Source organism: Dama dama, chromosome 24 (assembly GCF_033118175.1).
Source record: "Dama dama isolate Ldn47 chromosome 24, ASM3311817v1, whole genome shotgun sequence".
NCBI classification, from domain to species: domain Eukaryota; kingdom Metazoa; phylum Chordata; class Mammalia; order Artiodactyla; family Cervidae; genus Dama; species Dama dama.
The window spans coordinates 49,430,458-49,450,904 of NC_083704.1; the positions used below are offsets into that span (position 1 = coordinate 49,430,458).

Consider the following 20,447-nt stretch of genomic DNA (forward strand, 5'->3'; position numbering starts at 1 on the left):
CTCTGTGTGGCCTGAGTCCCACCTACCTTTGCAGTTCCATTTCCCATCTCACTTCTTCCCCAACCCTGTACCTTCCTACTGTCTGTCCCCCTGCCTTGCCTGGACTAGCTTCACTGTAGCCTTCCAGTTGATAGAAGTAACTGGGCTCTTTCCTGCCTTGGGAATAACACCTTTTGTTCTCTCTACCTAAGGGACTCCTCCACTAGTGTCTCCTGGGTTGGATCCTTTGAGTCTCACCCATAGTCTTGTTTCCTTAGGAGGTTTCCCTGACCACAGTGACTGCAGTCATTCCCCCACCCTACTGCTTGTCCACATATAATCACATCATCTCTCACAGCATGCTATTTATTTCCTTCAACATATGGAAACCCAAGTTGTGTGTTCTTGGTACTTGTCTGTCTCCCCCCCACTGGACTCCTAGCTCCATGAGCAGGTTGAAGACTATACCTGTCCATTCACCACAGCAGCCTCACTTCCATTCTGGCACCTGGTGTTAAGTGGGTGCTCCAGACATGTTTGTGGTTGAATGAATGGAATGTTTTGAAGTCCTAAATTTTCCTGAACACATATCAAAATATTCTATACTGGGTACTTCTTTTATGATAACACATTATCTTCCAGTGGTTGAATTTAACCAAGCTGTGCTGACTCTTCTCAGGCATATGAAGGATCAAAACAAGAAGGTGGCCAACCTGAAGCACAATCAACAGTTGGAAAAAAAGAAGAATGCCCAGTTACTGGAAGAAGTCCGCAGGCGAGAGGATAGCATGGCTGACAACTCTCAGCATTTGCAGGTGAGTCCAGCCTTCTCCTCTTAACCCTTATATAATTGGAGATCAACTCCCTCCAAAATATACTCCTTGCTGTGGGAAAGCATGCATGGAAATGGTGGATGTACCTTTGCTCTAAGTCCCGCACTAACCGTGTACTCCCAGGGAACCCAGTAGGTCTTTCTGTGTACGGAGCATAATTTTCAAAATAGTGCCCAAGAAAGGCAGGTTATGGTGGAACTTGCTCAATCTGCACACAGTCTCTTGGTTCCTGTGCCTCACCTTAAAAGGTAAGGGCTGTGGTTATAGAGTTGGCAAGAATCTTGAAACAGAAATGTCTTCCTTTTAGAATTATATTGAACTTGTTTTGGTGTCAGGAGTGAAATGTATGGGTGTTATCACAGAAGGTATTTGGAAGAGGATGCATCAAACTGATTTCAGACATTTTACAGAACTGGTTTTGTTTTGTTCAAAACTCCAAGGCTCTGATCATTATTCTGTCTTTTCTGTGGAATATAGTTATCTCTGAATGGATGGCCCTATCTCAGAAACCAACTGGCTGACTGAAAACACCAATTTTTCCTCATTAGCCATCCCTATTTTTGTTGAAAGAGCTCTCTCCATGTGCTCAATAAAACATTCAAACTAAAACAGGGCATTTGCTTTGAAGTTCCTTTATTTATTCCAGTGTGCCTTTAAACAGAGCAGTTCAAGTTCTAGTTGGCCGGAGTTCATGTTAAATTCTGCTTATTAATTAGTGTCTTTCTCTAGTTATATATTAGGTTTCCTCCTTGGAGATAGAAGAAGTTAGATAATTTCAGTATGTACTCATAATTCTCTTTTTTAATTGACCGAAAGAGAAATAAGTAACTATTCCAGAGTAGGAAATACAAGGAAATGTCTTGCATAGAACATGTCACAAGGTGGTTACATAGTCAATATTAGTTTCTTTTTTCTCTGTGTTCTGGAGGTGCCCTGATGATGTCAATCAAGCCCCTGTACATTGATGCCTCATTTGGGTATCTTGATAGTAGCATCAAGTCCTTTGTTCACTCCTGGGATCATCTTAGGATGGACTAGTAGTTTATTTCAATCCATGGCTTCCTCAGTGTTTTTGAGAAATCAGTCTCAGGGTTTTGGGTGTTAGTTCTCACATGAATCATATGAGATGTTATATTGGAACCTACAAATTGAGATAACAACTAAAATTTGCAGAACTGGATTGCCTTGTCAGACGTGTATTCTTATTCATACCTTACAATAATGTTGGTGATTTTATATATGGTAATACTAGAGTCTCAGAAAAGGTATGAAGTAGCATCCTAGTAAGTTGTAGACATGGAACTGACTTCAAGTCTTCCTGCCTTCAAGAAACAAATGGAGAGAAACAATAGCAGTAGTGGATTCCATTTATTAACTTTTCAGTATTCTGTGTATTTTGCTGTCTTTGGTTCTGTCAGCTGGGTTTGTTGGGGCTCTTATTTCCAAGTCATAGGAACACAACAAGTTGAACTAAGAAGGATAAAGGGACTCTGTTGGCTCAGTAAACTGAAAATTCTAGGAATAGACCCCGGATCTTATAACATGAAGGTATTCAAGCAATAGCATCAGGAATCTGTCTTCATTCTACTCACAGGCGTGCTTTACTCTTGGTTGCCTTGATTCTCAGGAAGGCTGTTCCACAGTGATGCCAACTATGGCTACCAGCATTCAGCCTACATTCTACAAGTGCAGTCACCCCAGGGGGAGGAGAAAAGTTCTTTCTGAGTAGTTCTAGCAGAAATCCAAAGGCGGATAGAATTAATAAATTGGCCAGGCCATGATCAAGTTATATGGTTACCTGGAGTCTAGAGAAAAAGGGTCAACCTCACCCAAGTCACATGGTCTGAGATTGAGGACAGGTAATCACTCACACACAAGAGGGTTCTGCTCAGAAGGGATGCTGGGCAAATAAAATCACAGAGATCCATTATAACCATAGTATGGGGTAGATTAACTGCTATCCCATTTGATATATGAGAAGGAGGAGGAGGCCCCAAATTATTCAGCTAGTAAGTGGCAGAGTTGAGACACAAATCCAGATCTGACTGTCTTCAAGTAGTGAGAGTTCTAATTAAGAGAGGAAGGCAAGAAAAGTGTGGAGTGGCAGGGAGACTTCATGAAACAGGTGGGATTGGAGCTAAGTTTGACATGGAAAGGATGGGGCAGTAGGGCAGGCTCACCACGCAGGAGAGCTGTCAGAGAACGTATAGAGGCCGCACAGTACAAAACATACAAACCAGTCGGTCATGGTGACACAGAGATTACGTGTTGTTATTATCTTCCTCAGCTGACTCTGGAGCTAGAATGCCTAAGTTTCAAGCTTCCAAATTTACCAACTGAATGTTCTTAGCAGGTTATTTCCCTAAGCCTCAGTTTCTTCATCTATAAAATGCGTATGATCTTTGCACCTACTCCAGAGTTACTGTGAGGATTAAAGAGTCAACGCATGCAAAGAATTTAGAACTGTGCTTGGCACAAGCTGTATTCAAAATAAGTGTTAGTGATTGACTGTTTTTATATTGGGTTGATCAGAAAGTTCATTCAGGTTTTTCCGTAAGAGGTTATGAAACAGGAAAAGATAAAAGAAGCATTTTTAAGAATATGTATTATGTGTGTGGGTATTTGTGTAGTTCTGCTATGATATGCATTGAGCATCAAAGTTTCTGTTTTTTTCTATATATAGTATTTTTTTTTCTTTTCTAAGGACATGTCTAGTTATGGAAATTAATGTCTTGTTTTGGCCCATGAACTTTTGTATAGCAATATTTTCATAAGGGGCCTTGATAACTACCTCATAGGCATATTCATAAAAGATAGCATGGTCTGGAATTGCTTAGTTGCATTCCTGACCACCCCAAATAAAGGATAGCATTTGAAATGCAATAAAAAGTAATCACGATTAATTTTGATGAAAATGTCTCTGGTTAAGGTTAATAGAGAGTGAAACTCCCACTTTCCTGGATTGTGAAGCAGATGTACTCAGATGCAGTAATTACTGCCTTCTGAAGACAGAACTTTTCTTTCTGGGGGCACTTGATTTTCTAGTTTTACTGTTGTTTTAGGTACTTCCTGTTTGTAAGTTAGCCTGCTAATCCCTTTAAGTTTCAATCAATTAGGATCTGGTTTCGATGGCTGGTTGGTTGATTGGTTGGTAGATGTTAAGTTTGGCACCTACTAATGCTGGAGGGATTGGGGGCAGGAGGAGAAGGGGACGACAGAAGATGAGATGGTTGGATGGCATCACCGACTTGATGGACATGAGTTTGAGTAAACTCCAGGAGTTGGTGACGGACAGGGAGGCCTGGCGTGCTGCGATTCATGGGGTTGCAAAGAGTCGGACGCGACTGAACTGAACTGAACTGACTGAAACTTGATTTATTCTACACCAGCATTTTGTAATGTTTCAACACCCTGACTTCATGATTTTGACCAACAAAATAGGTATTATATCCAGAAAAATCTTAGGTAAAAGTACAACCTGCAACAGTAATAGCTGTTGGATCAGACTCCAAAAAGAGATCAAAGAGATTCATCCAGTTGGTGTGAAAATCGGAGACAAATTTGAATGTAGATAACGTGACCTTGTTATTTATTATCCAAACTAGGAGAGAAGCAAAAACTGGACCATTTCAGTCAAACCTAGAATTGCAGTCATATTAAGAAAGATTTCACAAACTCACCCTTCTTTAGTTCCTAAGTTTATGGTTTTATGGCAGGAATTGCAGGCTCAAGTGCCTTCAGGGTCTAGACTATTAATGTAAATCAGAAACAGGTATGCATGTAGGAAAACTTATGATGTCTGGTTCTTTCAGCTTTTTTTTTTTTTTTTTTTTTGGTAGAGATGTATCAGTTAGCAAGTGCCACAATAATGCTGTGTAGCAAATACAGTGACTTTAAAGCATTAATAGTTATTCTCACAGATTTTTAGGTAGACAAAGTAGCTCAGCTGCTCCAGAGTGAGCTAGGGGGGGTACGTCTATTGCTCACTCAGTTTTGTGGGTGACTGGACAGCTCTGTTCCACATGGATTTGTTCTGATGCTCAGGCTGAAGGGGCATCAGTAACTCAAGGAAAACTTTCTATGACAGTAGCAGAGACACAAGACAGAAAGCTGAAACATGCTATGTCTCATAAGGCCTAGTCTTAAACTAACACTGATTTTTCACCCCACTTCAAGTCACATGGGTAAGCTCATAGTCAAGGTTTGGTGAAGTACCCTCTGTCCAAGAAGAGAACATTGTAAAGAAGTAGATATAAGGAAAGGTGAAGAATTGAGACCAGCCATTCAATCTGTTAAAAAGAGATAAGGTTTGGAAAAGTATTTCTTTATTATAAGAAAAACAATAACATAAATATAATGAAAAATTGAAGCTGCAATAGCTTTAGTCTATGGATGTAATTGAGAGTGCTGGGGACTGTAGGGAACTCCAGAACTCATGCCTCATTGAAAGGAGTTGGGACCACGAAGCTTTGGCTAAATAGATGTTGCCATTAGGGTGGGTTAGGGTTGAGGGACCTTATGATTGCCATAATAATGTAAAATCTTATGTGAAATCTATGGATTTTAGAAAATCAGTTCAATTTTTTAAAGCACTCTGTGGGTCCAGTGAAGCACATGTGTTGGTGAATTGAGTGTTGGTTTGCAGCCTCTATTGCACAGGCTTATGCTCTGATCCCACTGGTTTCATGTGATATCAGTAGAGATCAAGAATGTACACTAACTAGCTTAGCCTGACCCATTGAAGAGAGATGGCAGTTTAGTGTATTTATGTTTTTTTTTCTCTTGTTGTTGTTATTGGAAAATACCTTGAGTAGCTTGAATTATTGTTCCTCAGAGGAGATACCCACAATATATAGGAATAGAGAGTATTCTTAATTTTGAGAATTGGCAAAGAGAGCAGGAAGGGGGAGATAAAGAGCCATGGAATTGAACTGTCCAGTGTTAAAATAGTGACCCTTACTATTTTTAGCGCAGGACCTTGAGTAAGGCAGAATCTCTCTGGCTCTCACTTTTTTCATCTGTAAATGGGGATTACCTCTGTGGCTCCATGGGTGGGTTAAATAAGATGAGGTTTATGAAAGAGCCTAGCAGAGTACCTGGTCTATGTGAGGTTCAGTTATTAGAGCTTTCTCCCAGAGAGACTGATAATGAGCTTTTAAATATAGAAGACAGTGACCAATGGGAGTATCACGCAACAAATCCTTTACAACTATTTTATGCTGATGAGTAATACAGATATAGAGAACACACCAGTAAATGAAAGTTTCCAATAAAGCATTAAAAAAACATTTTGGGCAATAAGGAGGAAAAGTTAAAACATTTTTCAAGTTTATGTTGAATTGTCTGTGAAAGTAAGATGTGAAAGATCGTGATTTTCTTGTATAATTTTCTAGAACTGTTCCCCAGGACACAGATTATGGAGCATAATATTTATGTCTGGCCTTGGGGCTTTGGGCTTCTGTGTGTCCCACTAGAGCCCACATGGACGTTTTTCAACAAGGTGTTTTGCCGGAGATTCCCACTAAATCGTCATTACCAGAATGGGATGCATTTCCCACCCACCCCTCCGCCCACAACTTCTAGCTATTTCTTGCTGAGTAAATATGCCAATTTGAAATCCCAGTGGACATCTTTGTAGATTTTGGCTTCATTTTCCCCTGTGCAGCTTATTGAGTTAATGAACTAACATTCTAAGAAATACACACGCCAATATTTTATGTTCCTTTTCTGTTGTATGTCTGCAGAATTCTCTTCAATTTATTGCCTGAAAACTAAAGTCTGTTCTTGTATGCTTCCGTTTCCAAATTATAGGTTCCCAGGGAACTGTAAAGTTTCTTCTCTGCCAGTGGTTAAACCCAAGTGTGATCAGTTTAAAAAGCAAATGAATGTTCCCATTTATTCTTGTCCTTTTAGTAAAATTCTAAAAAATAAATAAAAAAACCTAGAAAGACAATTTTATTTTTCTCTCTGTGCAGTTCTGTGCAGCCATATCTTTTTTCCAGCGAGACTTCCTTTACTTTGCTCCTCCAATTAGAATTGGAATCAGCTCACAGAGGAAGTGTAGCAAACAACATAAACCTCAAAAATGCGTAACTTTTAGCAAAACATATAGTTCATTATGAAGTTCCCAAGCTTCGCTAAGTTTTTTTTTTTTCCTCCCCCCACAGAGGGACATGTGTGTTGTAAGCAGCAATTTTTAAGCCTCATATCTATACGTTCATCTCTTTAAGTCACTGAGTTAAGTTCAATTCCCTAAGCTTAAAATTGTTACTCTGACTGTGATCTATGTTCATGTGTTACGGTACACTTCTAAGTACTGCCATTAGAAGAAACCTGACCAGCAGAGTTAGGAGATTCATCATTGTCAAAGTACGATTATTTAGTTCCTAGTTTTTCATGGCTGTTCCATAGACATGGTGTAGAGTGATTTAGGAAAGCTCCATTTCAGCCGTCTTGTTCAACATATGGAAAGATGGAAAAAGTCATCCTAAGATATAAACCTAAGAAAAACCCACATTTGTTCAAATTTTCATTAGAACTTAATATTTTTTTTTAATACTATGAGTTGCTTTATTTCTTTTGTCTTGTAATTTTCTACCTTGATGGGTAGAGATGGGGAAGTTCCATTAAGTTGTGGATGAATTCCATCGCTTTGTTGAAATGTGGACTAAGCTTCATCCAACATTTCCAGACTCTGTTCAGGGTTTCAGACGATGAAAAATACTCAAGTATTTGCAAGTCTGCGGAGGACATAGAACATTGGCCAGGGGACTCAGGGTTAGTACAGAAGTGCTTTCTTTTCTTGGGGATTTATTTTGACATTTGTTTTGCTTTCACACTATAATCCCCCATGAGCCAAAAAATGACTTTTGTTGTAACAGGTCCCTGTAGGCATTCTCAGAAAATCTTATTTGACAATCACTTTCTAGTAGCCTTGAGCTGAAGTTGTTCCTCTTTGTAGTAACTCACAGACTGTCAAGGGTGACAAGGCTTCCTGTGCAATGTATTTGGGAGCTCACCGTTTGTTAAACTGTTCCAAGAAGCCAAGTGAAATCATGTAAATAAAACTGTTGTATGTGGAGTTTTTCTTCTTTCCTCCCAATAAAGTATTGCTTGTTTTTCCAAATGTGCAGTAACTTGCGTATTTCTTCTGAGAAACGTCTTCTGCTTTTTTCTGAGGATTTGTGACCTAATCCTCCACTTCATACAGCCCCTCTGTACAAACAGAGTATATTTCTATGGAAAAGAGAGGTTTACCCTTAATCAAGTGTTGCCTAATCTACCTACTAAATTACCCCTTGGAGACAAAGTGGGGTTCACTATTCTTTGCTGCAGAGTTTTCACGTTACAGTCCATTAGTGCCTCTCCAGCAGTCCTCAGCAAAGTGGATGTTTGTCAAAGACAGAAGATCCTGCCAAATGAAATATGTATCTGTCACATGAAATCACTGTTATTATGGAAGTAGAGTCTTGAATGCTCTGGATAACTGGGCTTGATGGGTTATGGGGGCTGGAAAAAGGAATCTTCCTAAAATATGTTAATCTTATTCACTTTAATGGAGGTTGCTTAGGATGATTAGAGTTCTTTTTAAAATATTATCTCTCTTTTGTGTCTTTGACCCTGAAATACAAATCGATAAGGGGAAGGCAATGTGCATCCTACTATATTCTCCAGTGAGAATTAGAGATAGATGTGCTGAAGGGAAGAGTATGCTTCGCTTCTAGGGAGAGAGGAGGTTTTGCTTTGTAGAGTCTGCTTTTTTATATGTTTGTTTATTTATGTATTTGGCTGTGCCGAGTCTTGGTTGTGGCATACTGGATGTTCGATTTTCATTGTGGCATGCAGGATCTTCAATTGCACCCTGTAGGATCAAGTTCCTTGACCAAGGATCAAACCTGGGCTTCCTGCATCCTTCCTGCAAGGATCAAACTAAGACTTCCAGAGTCTTAGTCACGAGACCACCAGAAAATTCCTCTGTTTACCTTTAAATTTGACCTCTAGGTTTATTTTGAGCTGAGGTTTGGGCTGTAAACTGGAGACATCATTTTTATGTTTGTTAAAATTACTGCAGATGATCAGTGTAGCCAATAATAATGATGTGCCTCAGCTAGAGCCTGGTGTGCTTCCCCAAGTGCTTTGATGGGATGGTCCTCCTTTCCCAGGTAGAAGTTTGTGAACCAGAAACCATGCGTTAAAAGCCCCTGAGAAATGAGACCTTTAACGTGTGCACTTGGGAGCATCTGTATGTTTTTCTTCTCCTCTGCTTGACTCCGTTGCATGCGCAGTATAATTTTCAAAGTAGAACACAATGAAGACGTTATTAAAGGACCTACACTTTGAAGGCATGGGGGCTGAAAGGAGAAAAAAAGTTCTGAGAGCACACTCTTATTATTTTTTCAAAAGTAGAATTTACGTAATAACGCACATACGTGGGATTCTGGGGTTTGGTAGTCCCTAGGGGGCAGTTGTGTTCAACATGCGTCAAAGCCCAGTTCAGTTAAACTGGCTCCTCCTGCTAGGGTAACTGTGGCAGGTTTGCCCTAAGATTTGGCTTCCAGAGGTTGGTCATGGGCACTGCAGATTGCAGTGTGTGTCACCCTGACGTCAATAGCCTCTTTCTAACAGATGCCGATATCTCAGCACACTGCTGGCCAGCGTGGAGATCTGGGCGTGGCTAATTTTAAAAAAATATTAGCTTTGACTTATGGCTTGTCTATAGCATTGCTAAGCTGTGTGTTCTAACACTCCAGATTATGGAAATGACAGTCAATGGCAAGGGCAACAATTTAGATGGAAATCTTGCAAAAAGAAAGTACAACTCTAAACTCTTGTTCCTACTCACTTAATAGTCTCTCCTGTAATACCTGTTTGGGAAGTTGGTAATTTAGATTTATGACACTTTTAATTTCTTCTCTGCTATTATGCTTCCCCTCTACATCTTTCTTATTTATGTTGATTGTTAAAAAACAAAAACACAATCCTGCAAGGTTAAGCAATCATGAGTTTTTCTAATTAGAACTAGGACCATACAAGCCCCTTGTTTTGCTAAAGAGGGAAGTAAGGGGCCCAGCAAAGGCAAATGACCTACCCAAGATCCCAGGAGTTAATAGCCAAAGGGAGACCAGATCCCAGGCCTTCTACATTCTTGTCCAGTGCTGTTTGTATAGCCCTCTGGTTCCAGAAGATACATCTGCCTTCAGTAGGATTTGGACCATTAACCCAAAAGTCCAAAGATCAGGCCTGTGCTTTCTCAGTGTTGGATTTGAGATATACTGTCTGAAGATGACATAAAATTACCCCTCACAATAAACTGAGCTTTATGTGTATTTTGTAAACAAGGTATTCTATCATCTCCTGTTCTCTCTTATGTTTTTAAAATTAGAGTAAATAAAGAAGTGGCAAAGTGGGAAACTGCTATGAGAACCGTCTGTGAAGCTTAGGACTCTTTAGATGATAAATAAAAATTGGTTTAAGTTTTTCTCTCTTTGTCACTTTTTCTTTTTTACAGAGGCTGAAAGTGAAAAGTGAAAGTGTTAGTTGCTCAGTCGTGTTCCACCCTGACCTCATGGCTCCTCTCCTCTGTCCTTGGAATTCTTTAGGCACGATTCCTGGAGTGGGTTGTCATTCCTTTCTCCAGATCTTCTGTACACAGGAATCTAACCAGGGTCTCCTGCATTACAGACAAATTATTGTCTGAAGCATCAGGGAAGCCCTTTGTAGGGTCTGGTCACGCATAAAGAAGTGCACTCAGTCTCTTGTCAGGGAAAACAAGTGTGAATTGCTTAGAGAGTTCAACAATAACAATGAGAACTGCTACTTTTTATTGAGCAATGAACTAGGTCAAGAATAAAGTCTTTGATTGAGTTCCTTGGGAAATGTAGAGTCTGAGATTAATATGCACAAGGTTGGTTGGGAGTGCTCTCAGGAAGGGAAGCCTGACTGAGCACAGGAAGAAGCTGAATTGTAATTGCAGCAAAGGCCTCAGCAGTTCCTATCAGTTGCTCTGGAATTGGGGTGACCTTTTGGATGGAGTTGAGCCCAGTTGAGATAAGGAGGTTCTCAGGGCAGGCACATCCCTGGCAGCTGGCAAGTGAGTGCCTTGGTCTTGGAGAGGAATCGGGGCAGTGCACCACTGCATCTGCAGCAGACATCCAGTATGGATGTTGCACTGTCCCCTTTGACACCCACAGCAGATGCACACATCTGATCTCAGGACTGTCTTGTGTACCCAGCTTCATAATTTTTTCAATACATGCAGCTGTTAAACCGATCCTAGTTGACCAAATTGCTCTGTATACACATTGACTTGTTTACTCTTCCCAACGAACAAATCATGTTACAAGTGTCTTTGAAGCAATTTTTACAAATGAGAAGATTGAGACTGAGTGATTTTAAACAAGAGAAAGAGCTGGCATTTTTTTCCTCAGGTCTCAACTACAGTAACTATAGCCACAGTGAAAACAGTAGTCAGACTACTCCAAAAACAGAAAAGTTACATGACATAAACTTGGGTAAGGAGGCTCCACCTGGATTTATAGGTTATTGGCTTATCTTCTTTTAATTAATGGCATAGACTTCAGTTCAGTCACTCAGTCATGTCCAATTCTTTGCGACCCCATGGACGGAAGCACGCCAGGCCTCCCTGTCCATCACCAACTCCTGTAGCTCATTCAAACTCATGTCCATTGAGTCGGTGATGCCATCCAACCATCTCATCCTCTGTCGTCCCCTTCTCCTCCTGCCTTCAATCTTTCCCAGCATCAGGGTCTTTTCAAATGAGTCAGCTCTTCGAATCAGGTGGCCAAAGTGTTGGAGTTTCAGCTTCAACATCAGTCCTTCCAATGAACATTCAGGACTGATTTCCTTTAGGATGGACTGGTTGGATCTCCTTGCAGTCCAAGGGACTCTCAAGAGTCTTTTCCAACACCACAGTTTAAAAGCATCAATCTTTTGCTGCTCAGCTTTCTTTATAGTCCAACTCTCACATCGATGCATGACTACTGGAAAAACCATAGCTTTGACTAGATGGACCTTTGTTGGCAAAGTAATGTCTCTGCTTTTTAATATGCTGTCTAGGTTGGTCATAGCTTTCCACCCACACCCCTCCCCCCGCCAAGGAGCAAGCGTCTTTTAATTTCATGGCTGCAGTCACCATCTGCAGTGATTTTGGAGCCCCCCAAAATAAAGCCTGTCACTGTTTCCACTGTTTCCCCATCAATTTGCCATGAAGTGATGGGACTGGATGCCATGATCTTAGTTTTCTGAATGTTGAGTTTTAAAAGCCAACTTTTTTATTCTCTTCTTTCTCTTTCATCAAGAGGCTCTTTAGTTCTTTGTTTTCTGCCATAAGTGTGGTGTCATCTGCATATCTGAGGTTGTTGATATTTCTCCTGGCGATCTTAATTCCAGCTTGTGCTTCATCTTGTCCAGCATTTCTCATGATGTACTCTGTGTATAAGTTAAATAAGCAGGGTGACAATATAGACTTAAATGCTTCTTAAAAGCATGTAAAACTCTGCCCACATGTTGCCTCACTCAGCAAGCAGTCCACTTGATGTTTTTTTGAGGACTTTTGTATGCCAGGCACTGTGCTACCTGCTGGGCATTTAACAACCAGTTTGGAAGAATTCTTTACCCTTGAGTATCTCAAGATCTTTTCCTCTGACTAAAGGTGTCTTTCTCAGGCTTCTGATTTGCAGCAGCTTCTGAAAGTAAACTAAAGAGTGTGTTCCTGGGCTGTTGCTTGTCCTAGGATGGAAGATGTGAGAGAGGTAACAAAGAATGTTTCGCAGCTGGAGCCTTGGTGGGCCAGGGCAGAAGCTGTAGAGGGCATTATGAATCATAGTTCAGCAGCGCAGCTTTCCGTGTCTGAGTGGGTGAGAGCTGAAAGGACCAAGGCAGTTGAGGATCTGAATTCTCTTCTCGGTTCACTCTCTAATAGCTGTGTGATTTTGAACGGGTAGTTTCTGTTCCCGCCGAGCCTGCTTTTTTGTCTACAAACCAAGAGACTCATGTTGGCAGTGAGGGCCCTTTCAGTTCTGAAATCTTGGAGTCCTGGAACTAGCTGAAGGATGCATATAGGTGCTGAATTAGAAGTGCCAACGGAGAAGACAGTTCATGGTCCACTGGGATGCTGCTGCCCCAACACAGCATTCATGTCAGTAGTAGGGATGTCGGTTGGGAATTCAGGAAAATGGGGGAAACTGGTCTCCTTCTGTATCGACCCTGTAGTATAATACATGGCTTTAAATATAATTTATTCTAAGAACTCATTCTGTTTTCCATCTAAAGTGCAAGATCTGCCATTTTGAAAAGACTTTTGTAGTGTGCACTAAAACATTGTTTTCTTTCTTTAGAGTGGTGGGTTATAATAATACAACCACCAATTGTTACTTTTTTTGGTGTAAGATAAAGATTAGAACTGTGACAGTCTGGACATAAGATACATAATGCAGGAACTCCTCAGAATTGACCTACTTGGGTTACAGACTTATTTCTCAAGGGCAGGAGTTATGTGGCTTTTAAATGTAACTGTTTGTAAAGTAGACTATTATTTTAATAAGCCACTATGTCAATAGGGGCTATTCCCTACCACCTCGACTGTGTGGGTCATAGTTGTGGGAAAATAGAAAGAGACTGATTTGACAAAAACCTGGTTGAAAGTGTCTAGGTTCACATTTCCCACAGACAGTTATGAAAGTGAAGTTCTAGGAGATACTATTAGAAAAATGGATTCCATTTGTCACATACCTTTGGGAACAATGCATACTCCCTTCACTTGGAGAGTCACTATGCATATTAGCATATTAAAGACACTCAGAAGTCCTGTGATCAAGAAAATTGTTTCGTGTTCTTTCATCCAAAATTTCTCCAAGCTGTTTGGCAAAAGAAATCTCCCCCCACCCCCCTACCTTGGATATCTACTAACATTGCAAAGAGTGAGTATTTTACAAAACTTGGACACATGCCGACCTAGGCGATTTATAGTGCTGATGGCTGACGTTTGTAGTCAGCTCTTTGATTACAGTTTGAGATGAAGCAAACTCTGTAATAATGCTTTATTAAGCATTATCTTTGCTGAACAAGAATTCACCTTGGCATCTTAAAATGGCTTTATACCTGCCACTTGATTAAAAATAGTTGTATTAGAATGAGTGGCCAAGAAAGTTCTGCTTCTGATATCCTTTTAAAAAGTTGCAGCTCATTAAAAAATGTTGATGTGAGGCAAACTTGAATAATGTTTATGACAGGCATAGTAATATTTCCTTCTGTCACTTCTTGACTCTGGGATCTGTGTTGACTTCTGATTTTAAGCTCACATCATATTATGCCCCAAGTCCAAATCTGATGAAGAAGAATATTTTGGAGGAAGATGTGAAAATTATTCCAGTCTTAAAATATAAAATTGGATTCTTAAGGTATCCATTGTTAATTCTCACTTGCATACAGTTTTGCCCTCTTCCTGCTAAAGCAGGTCATTGGCAGTGTGGAATACAGTGCTTCAGGTTCCTATTATGCTGTCAAAATCAATTATACGGGTTGAAAGTGAAGCACAGAGCGTCCCTGTGTCATTACTAGCAGACTTGTTTTTATTTTGGTTGTACATTTTTGGCTGTGAAAGGATCCTTATGAGAAATTAGAAAACCACAAATTTGAAAATGTTAACAGTTAAACAATATAACCTTGAATGTATGTCTCCTGGATGCCTGAGTCTGATCATAAACGGGGCTATAATTTCTGAATGAACGGTACCTCTCTTAACCTGGCTTAATGATGGCTTTACCCTTTTACTCATCTTACAAGATTATTTACCCCCATAACCTAAATGGGGAATTAAGGCCATATGAGACTGTGGTTTCATTCACCTGGCTAAAGTTTCACTTCACAGGAATCACCACAGTCCAATGTTTGAGACCAAGGTAATAGTTAAAATTTCATCTTTTGGGGCTGTGGTATCTGGAAGATATATTACATGTGGGGGTAGGACCCACTTTTCAGTTTTAACTGATTCTATGATGTTTGTAGTTCTTAAAACTTGTTTTTTTAACCATATAAAAATAAGGTCATATCTCTGTATTTTGAATGCTGATGAAATGAAAGTTTCATTCATGTGTTTATTCATTCCACAGCCATTTGTATCAGGCTCTGTACTCACCTCTTGGGTTTCTGAGACCAGGTTCTTGCTTCTTCCTCACCTTCTGTAATGGTCAAATATAACTATGCCAACATAATCATAATGGAAGATGTACTAGAAGATGGTGGAATACAGCCCAAAGAGATTTTTTTGTGTGTGATTTAGAGTAGGCAGCAGTGCAAGTTGAGAAGATAAACATTGTAAGCAAAATCAGTCTAAATTTGTTCACCTAGGGTAGCTCCTGCAGCTTTGCTGGGGTTTCCTGCAAATGCTCTCAGCCTGAAGGCAGGGCCCCTTCCCTGTTCCTGGTGAGTGCTTCTGATAGAAGCCACCCTGAGTACAAAGCCGCTTAGTATTTATTTATCAGAGAGAAATTAAAGGAAAAAAACGTTTTCAAGTTTGAATATATAAACTTATAGGAGTATAGATAAAATCATCAAGATGTCTTATGATATTTATTTTGCTAATTTAGTTACATCCAAAATCACTTATTACTTTTTGCTTCTCTAGTATTTAGTGGCATAAACAGTCATTCTCCACAAGCATCCTCTAGGAGTCAGTGACATCGCTGGAGAGACTCTCCCATCATCTGCTAGTCTGCCCAGTCTAGTTGCCTTCACTTCTGAATGGTTGGACCCTTTCATCTCTTTGTCACACAGAGTGGCACTTGCTTTCTTTAAGGTATGTTTTTTCCACGCTGGTTAAGATCATGGAATCCTCGGTTGACTCCCAGTGTTGCCAATTGCTAGCTGTGTGACATCCGGCCAGTTAAGTTTGTGGATCTCAGGTGGTGACAGGACCCTCCTCCTAGTGCTGTGGTCATTTGGAAAATAGCACAGAGTGTTTGCTGGTGCTGTGATGACACCGATGAGGAGGATGATGATGTCATGTTGCTGTCCAGCACTTACACTTGTGAGGACTCCCTGGAGACCTTACCAGAATCTGCGGGGCCCTGTACAGGTGACCATGGCTTTCTTTGAGGACCCTCTCCTCATGCTCTCTCCCTCACTGATTGCTCTGGCGTACCAGTCTCAAGCCTGCTCCACCTTCAGGTCTTAAAACCTGCCCTTCCCTTGACTAGAATGTTTGTTCTTCAAATATGAATGTAACTTACTTCTTTACTGCTTGCAGGTCACCGCTCCAATGTTATCTCCTCAGAGAGGCTTTCTCTGCATACTCTTTCTAATTCATTGTTCTTATCATCCTTTGTGTCTGAACCTTACTTTAGCTTTCTTCATCATGCATATCACAGCCTAAAACTGATAAATGTATAGTTACTTGTAAACTTGTTTCCTAGCTGTCTTTCCCATGATCACATGAGACTTTTTCCATCTCCCTCACTAGCATGTAGGGTTTTCTTATGTTTCCAGAACAGTGTTGACATTCAGTAAGTATTTTTGACTACCTGAATAAGTGAATTATTCTAATTAATCAGAATGGGGAAAAAAAGTCTCCATGGCATTTCAGTGGATCATGAGTGGCTGCCTGGCTCTGACTCGAGAAGGACCGGGGTGTCATGTCCAGGAGGAAGGAGAAGAGTGCTGATGCTGGTCAAGAGCAAATGTAGGGGCTTGAGGGAGGACTGGGTGTGTGTGTTATGAGTGAAATGTAGTAGTGAGCTCCTTGAAAGTGAGGTTGTTGTTGATCAGTTACTCAGTTGTGTCCAACTCTTTGTGACCCCATGAACAGCAGCAAGCCAGGCTTCCCTGTTCTTCACCATCTCCTGGAGCTTTCTCAAACTCATGTTGATTGAGTCAGTAATGCCACCTAACCATCTCATCCTGTGTCGCCCCCTTCTCCTCCTGCCCTCAGTTTTTCCCAGCATCAGGGTCTTTTCCAATGAGTCGGCTCTTCACATCAGGTGGCCAAAGTATCGGAGCTTCCGCTTCATCATCAGTCCTTCCAATGAATATTCAGGGTTGATTTCCTTTAGGATTGACTGGTTTGATCTTGCTGTCCAAGGAACTCTCAAGAGTCTTCTCCAGCACCACAGTTAGAAAGAATCAAATCTTCGACACTCAGTCTTCTTTAGTGAGGGCCTGTCTCTTATTCAACTGGGTTGTTTCAGTGCCAATAAGTAGTAAGATCATAATAATGTATTAATTATTAATAGACTTGTGGTGAATGAAAAGCTGGATAATCATATAGGCTAACCATAAATAGAGTATGCACCATTTAGATTTTGTCTTGAAGTTTGTTGTAATAGGATTTTCCTGCAAGAAGCATCCTTGTTGGCATTTGAGCATGTGCGTTTTTAGAGATCTGTCGCTGTTATTTGTCCTTTCTCATATAAGCTGCAGAGGGCATCATCTTCATTGCAAGCTTCTTGGAGTGGCTGTCAGGAGCAGGAAGGAGCCACTTAAGGAAGGGACCAGAGGAAACCTAATTCTCACCGTGTCCTCAGAGGGACTGCCTGTGTGGCTGGCACTCTGTGTTGGGAAACATAGGCTGGAGACATCTGCAGAAAGGTAGCAAAATGAGCAGCAGATCCTTTGAGCAGGTTTTTCTTCATATTTTAGAGCTCCAGTGAAGCCATACTTTTGTGAGTTGTTTAGGTTTTGATCAATTAACTGTTGTATGAGCAAAGAATTTTCTCATTAGCAAAGAGTGTGCACTTTGTTTAATTGACAGATGGTTACAGTCATTGAGTCATTCACAACCGAGCAGTGGGCACCTGCTGTGTGCAGGGCACTGTTCTCAGGGAGTGCTGAGCCTGTGTCAGCCTGGTAACTACATCACTACCGTCATCTTAAGCAGCTGAGTTTTTGGTGTTCTCATTTCTGAATGAATGTTTCCCTGCTCAGCCATCACCCGGTAGAACTTCTGTACATTTCTCAGCATGGCAGTTGTTACTCAAAAGCTTTCTAGAGCTCCTCTGGCCACATTAAGAGCCACACGTGAGACTTTACTCTTCTGTAATCACAGCTCATTATTTTCTAAAACCAAAGTTTCCTGTTTCGATCAATAGCCTTATTTCCCAGATTTGGTTCCAAAAGACATGTGGCTGTAAAGTTATGCTGCTGGTATGATACTTTGTCACAAAAATGTGCCAGACTCTGGAGGTGGTTCCAAAGGCAGGTTTCCCAAAATGTCTTGGAGAAAAGCCTGACTCTCTGGACTTATAGCCTCTAAGGCAACTACTTAGAATAGAGATGATATGCATGGAAATGGGAACATTAGGGCATATTTTGTAACCTTGTCTTGTTTCTTTCAGACCACATTATTTTATTTTGAAATGAAGCAAACTGGTTTTTAGGCCTCATATAAATAATACAGTGATTGGGTTTCCAACTTTTCAAATGACTCCTTCTATACTATGAAAGATTCAAAGTCGTTTACAACCACACAAAAGCTTTATGTTGCCAAAATTATGTCAACATTGTGGATGACATTGACTCCCTGGAGACCTAAATTATCTAGAAAATTCCCTGATTTATTCCCAATTTTCTTTCTTTATCTAAATCTAGGTTTTCTTCCTTTCCCACTTCTTAGGGGAGGCTGCATATCATTGGTTGTCCCTTTTCATTTTTAATCTAGAGATACACAGGCCTGTAATCCATTCCCTCTTCTGACACTTTACAGCTGTGTGATGCTGAGGTTTCTTAACCTTACTGTGCCTCAATGTTATCATCTTTAAAATGGGGATAAGAAGACTAGCTACCTCACAGGTTTGTGTGAATCAATGGCATCTCAATGTAAAGACATTACCATTGCTCTTTGTGACCAGGATGTGCTCAGGAATGACAAACACAGTTACTTTTGCCATCATCATCATTTTTGTAATTAGCATCAACCAAATAATGGATCATTTTCTGATATGATTGGTGGAAGTCAGTGTTAGTTTTAGGTTTTCTGTTAAACCCTCAGTTCCTTGGGTTGTGCTATTTTAAAGACATGTATGTCTGTTCTGGTAGTTTAGCATTGATTAGGAGAAAAATCTAAGATTTATGTCTTCGTATACTTTTTCCCAGCATCGTAAATTTTTAAAACTTTTCTTAATGTTTGGCAGCAAGCCATACCCTCATTGTTCAAGCACACATGCACATATGGTATATATGCACGTGTAAAGATATATACACACACATATGTATATCCATTCCCAGATTGTTTTATTTGTTTGCCTTGAAACATCATAGCTTCCTTAATTTTGCTTGCTGGCGTTAGATGACTGTATTTTTCACCTCTAAATTAAATCCCCAAAGAATTTGACACATAGGCACTAGAGTGGTAGCCTTTAAAAAGCCACTGACTTCACACAGATAGATACTTGAGACAGAAAGCCCTTTCTTTCTTGTGCTCACTTGGTATTTGGCTTCACCTGGCCTGGTGAAGTGAACTCTGGGTAGGCTGAGCTAAATATGGCTTCGCGTACCCAGGCGCAGGAGGTGGGGAAAGGGGTTCCCGTAAATTGAGAGGCTGGACACCATCTCCAGGCTGGAGGCCACAGGAGCCAGGAGGCTGAGGAGGAAATGGCACGGCTCCTGTGGCCAAGAGGTTTGCCTGCAGTTGGTTTGGGCCACAGAGCACCCTCCAAAAAGACTTTGCCGTCTACTTGGTTAATTTGATTGATGCTTTAGAGCATGGGAGGGAGGCAGCACTCCTGAAGAGTATTTATAATGCCCTGCATATACAGGCTGCAGAGGCAGCCACAAAACCAAGCTGGACATAAATTGCAGCTATAAAATAAATTTTAGAAAGTCTCTGTATCCTCCCCCATTGGACTAAGCTCATGCAGCTATGATTATTCTTTCTTCTCACATCTGAAGGCTTTTGTTTGCCATCTTTACTGTTGCTTAAAGTTTGCAATTAAAACTTAGCCTAATAAAACCCATGTGCAGCTGTTTAGTTGAGAGATTCAGACTCTCTTCTCTGGCTTTATCTTTGCTCAGAGGGCAGGCCTTCTCATTTTCAAGCCTGAAGTATGGTGTTTATGATCAGGCACTGCTATTTTCTTTATTTCTCATAGTAATTAACAAGAGCTTTTTTTTTTTTTTTTTGCTGGTCAGCCCTGTGTATTAATTGCTTGCTTTTTCATGGCTTCTTGTTGAAAGGAATGCATATCACAAGATAGATTGTCTCATTCCAGCTGAGTATTTATTGAGGAGAATTCCAGGACGGCTCAGTCATCGGGATGTTCTGTAACTTTAGGAAGATTTCACCATGATTGTGAGCAAGAAATGAAAAGCTGGATTGCTTTTCTGAGTGCTAAGTGGGTTAGGAACATGTTTTAAGGGGCACCTGCAAGGGGAAGAAGGCTAAGTGTGGAATGAGGAATGTGTGACGTTTAAGCTGAGACCTGGAGGAGGAGCAGGAGCTAGCCACGCAGAGTTGCAGGCAGAGCATTGGAAGTAGAAGAAACATGTGCAAAGGTCTCCAGGGGTGAGAATGAGCCCAACTTGTTAGAGGAATAACAAAATACACACTGTAAAATTATTAAGATACATAATATCTATCTTTTAGAGTTGTTGTAAAGATTAAATTTGATAATGCATTAAATACTT

General features: G+C 40.5%; 1 protein-coding gene across 1 annotated transcript in view; it reads left to right on the forward strand.

The window, feature by feature from the left end:
• ERC2 (ELKS/RAB6-interacting/CAST family member 2) overlaps nucleotides 1-20,447 on the forward strand; it is a 988,080-nt gene that overhangs the window by 542,479 nt on the left and 425,154 nt on the right. Inside the window, exon 12 of the mRNA XM_061129191.1 lies at nucleotides 659-794. Coding sequence (XP_060985174.1) covers nucleotides 659-794 — 136 coding nt within the window. The remainder of the gene's footprint in view (nucleotides 1-658; nucleotides 795-20,447) is intronic.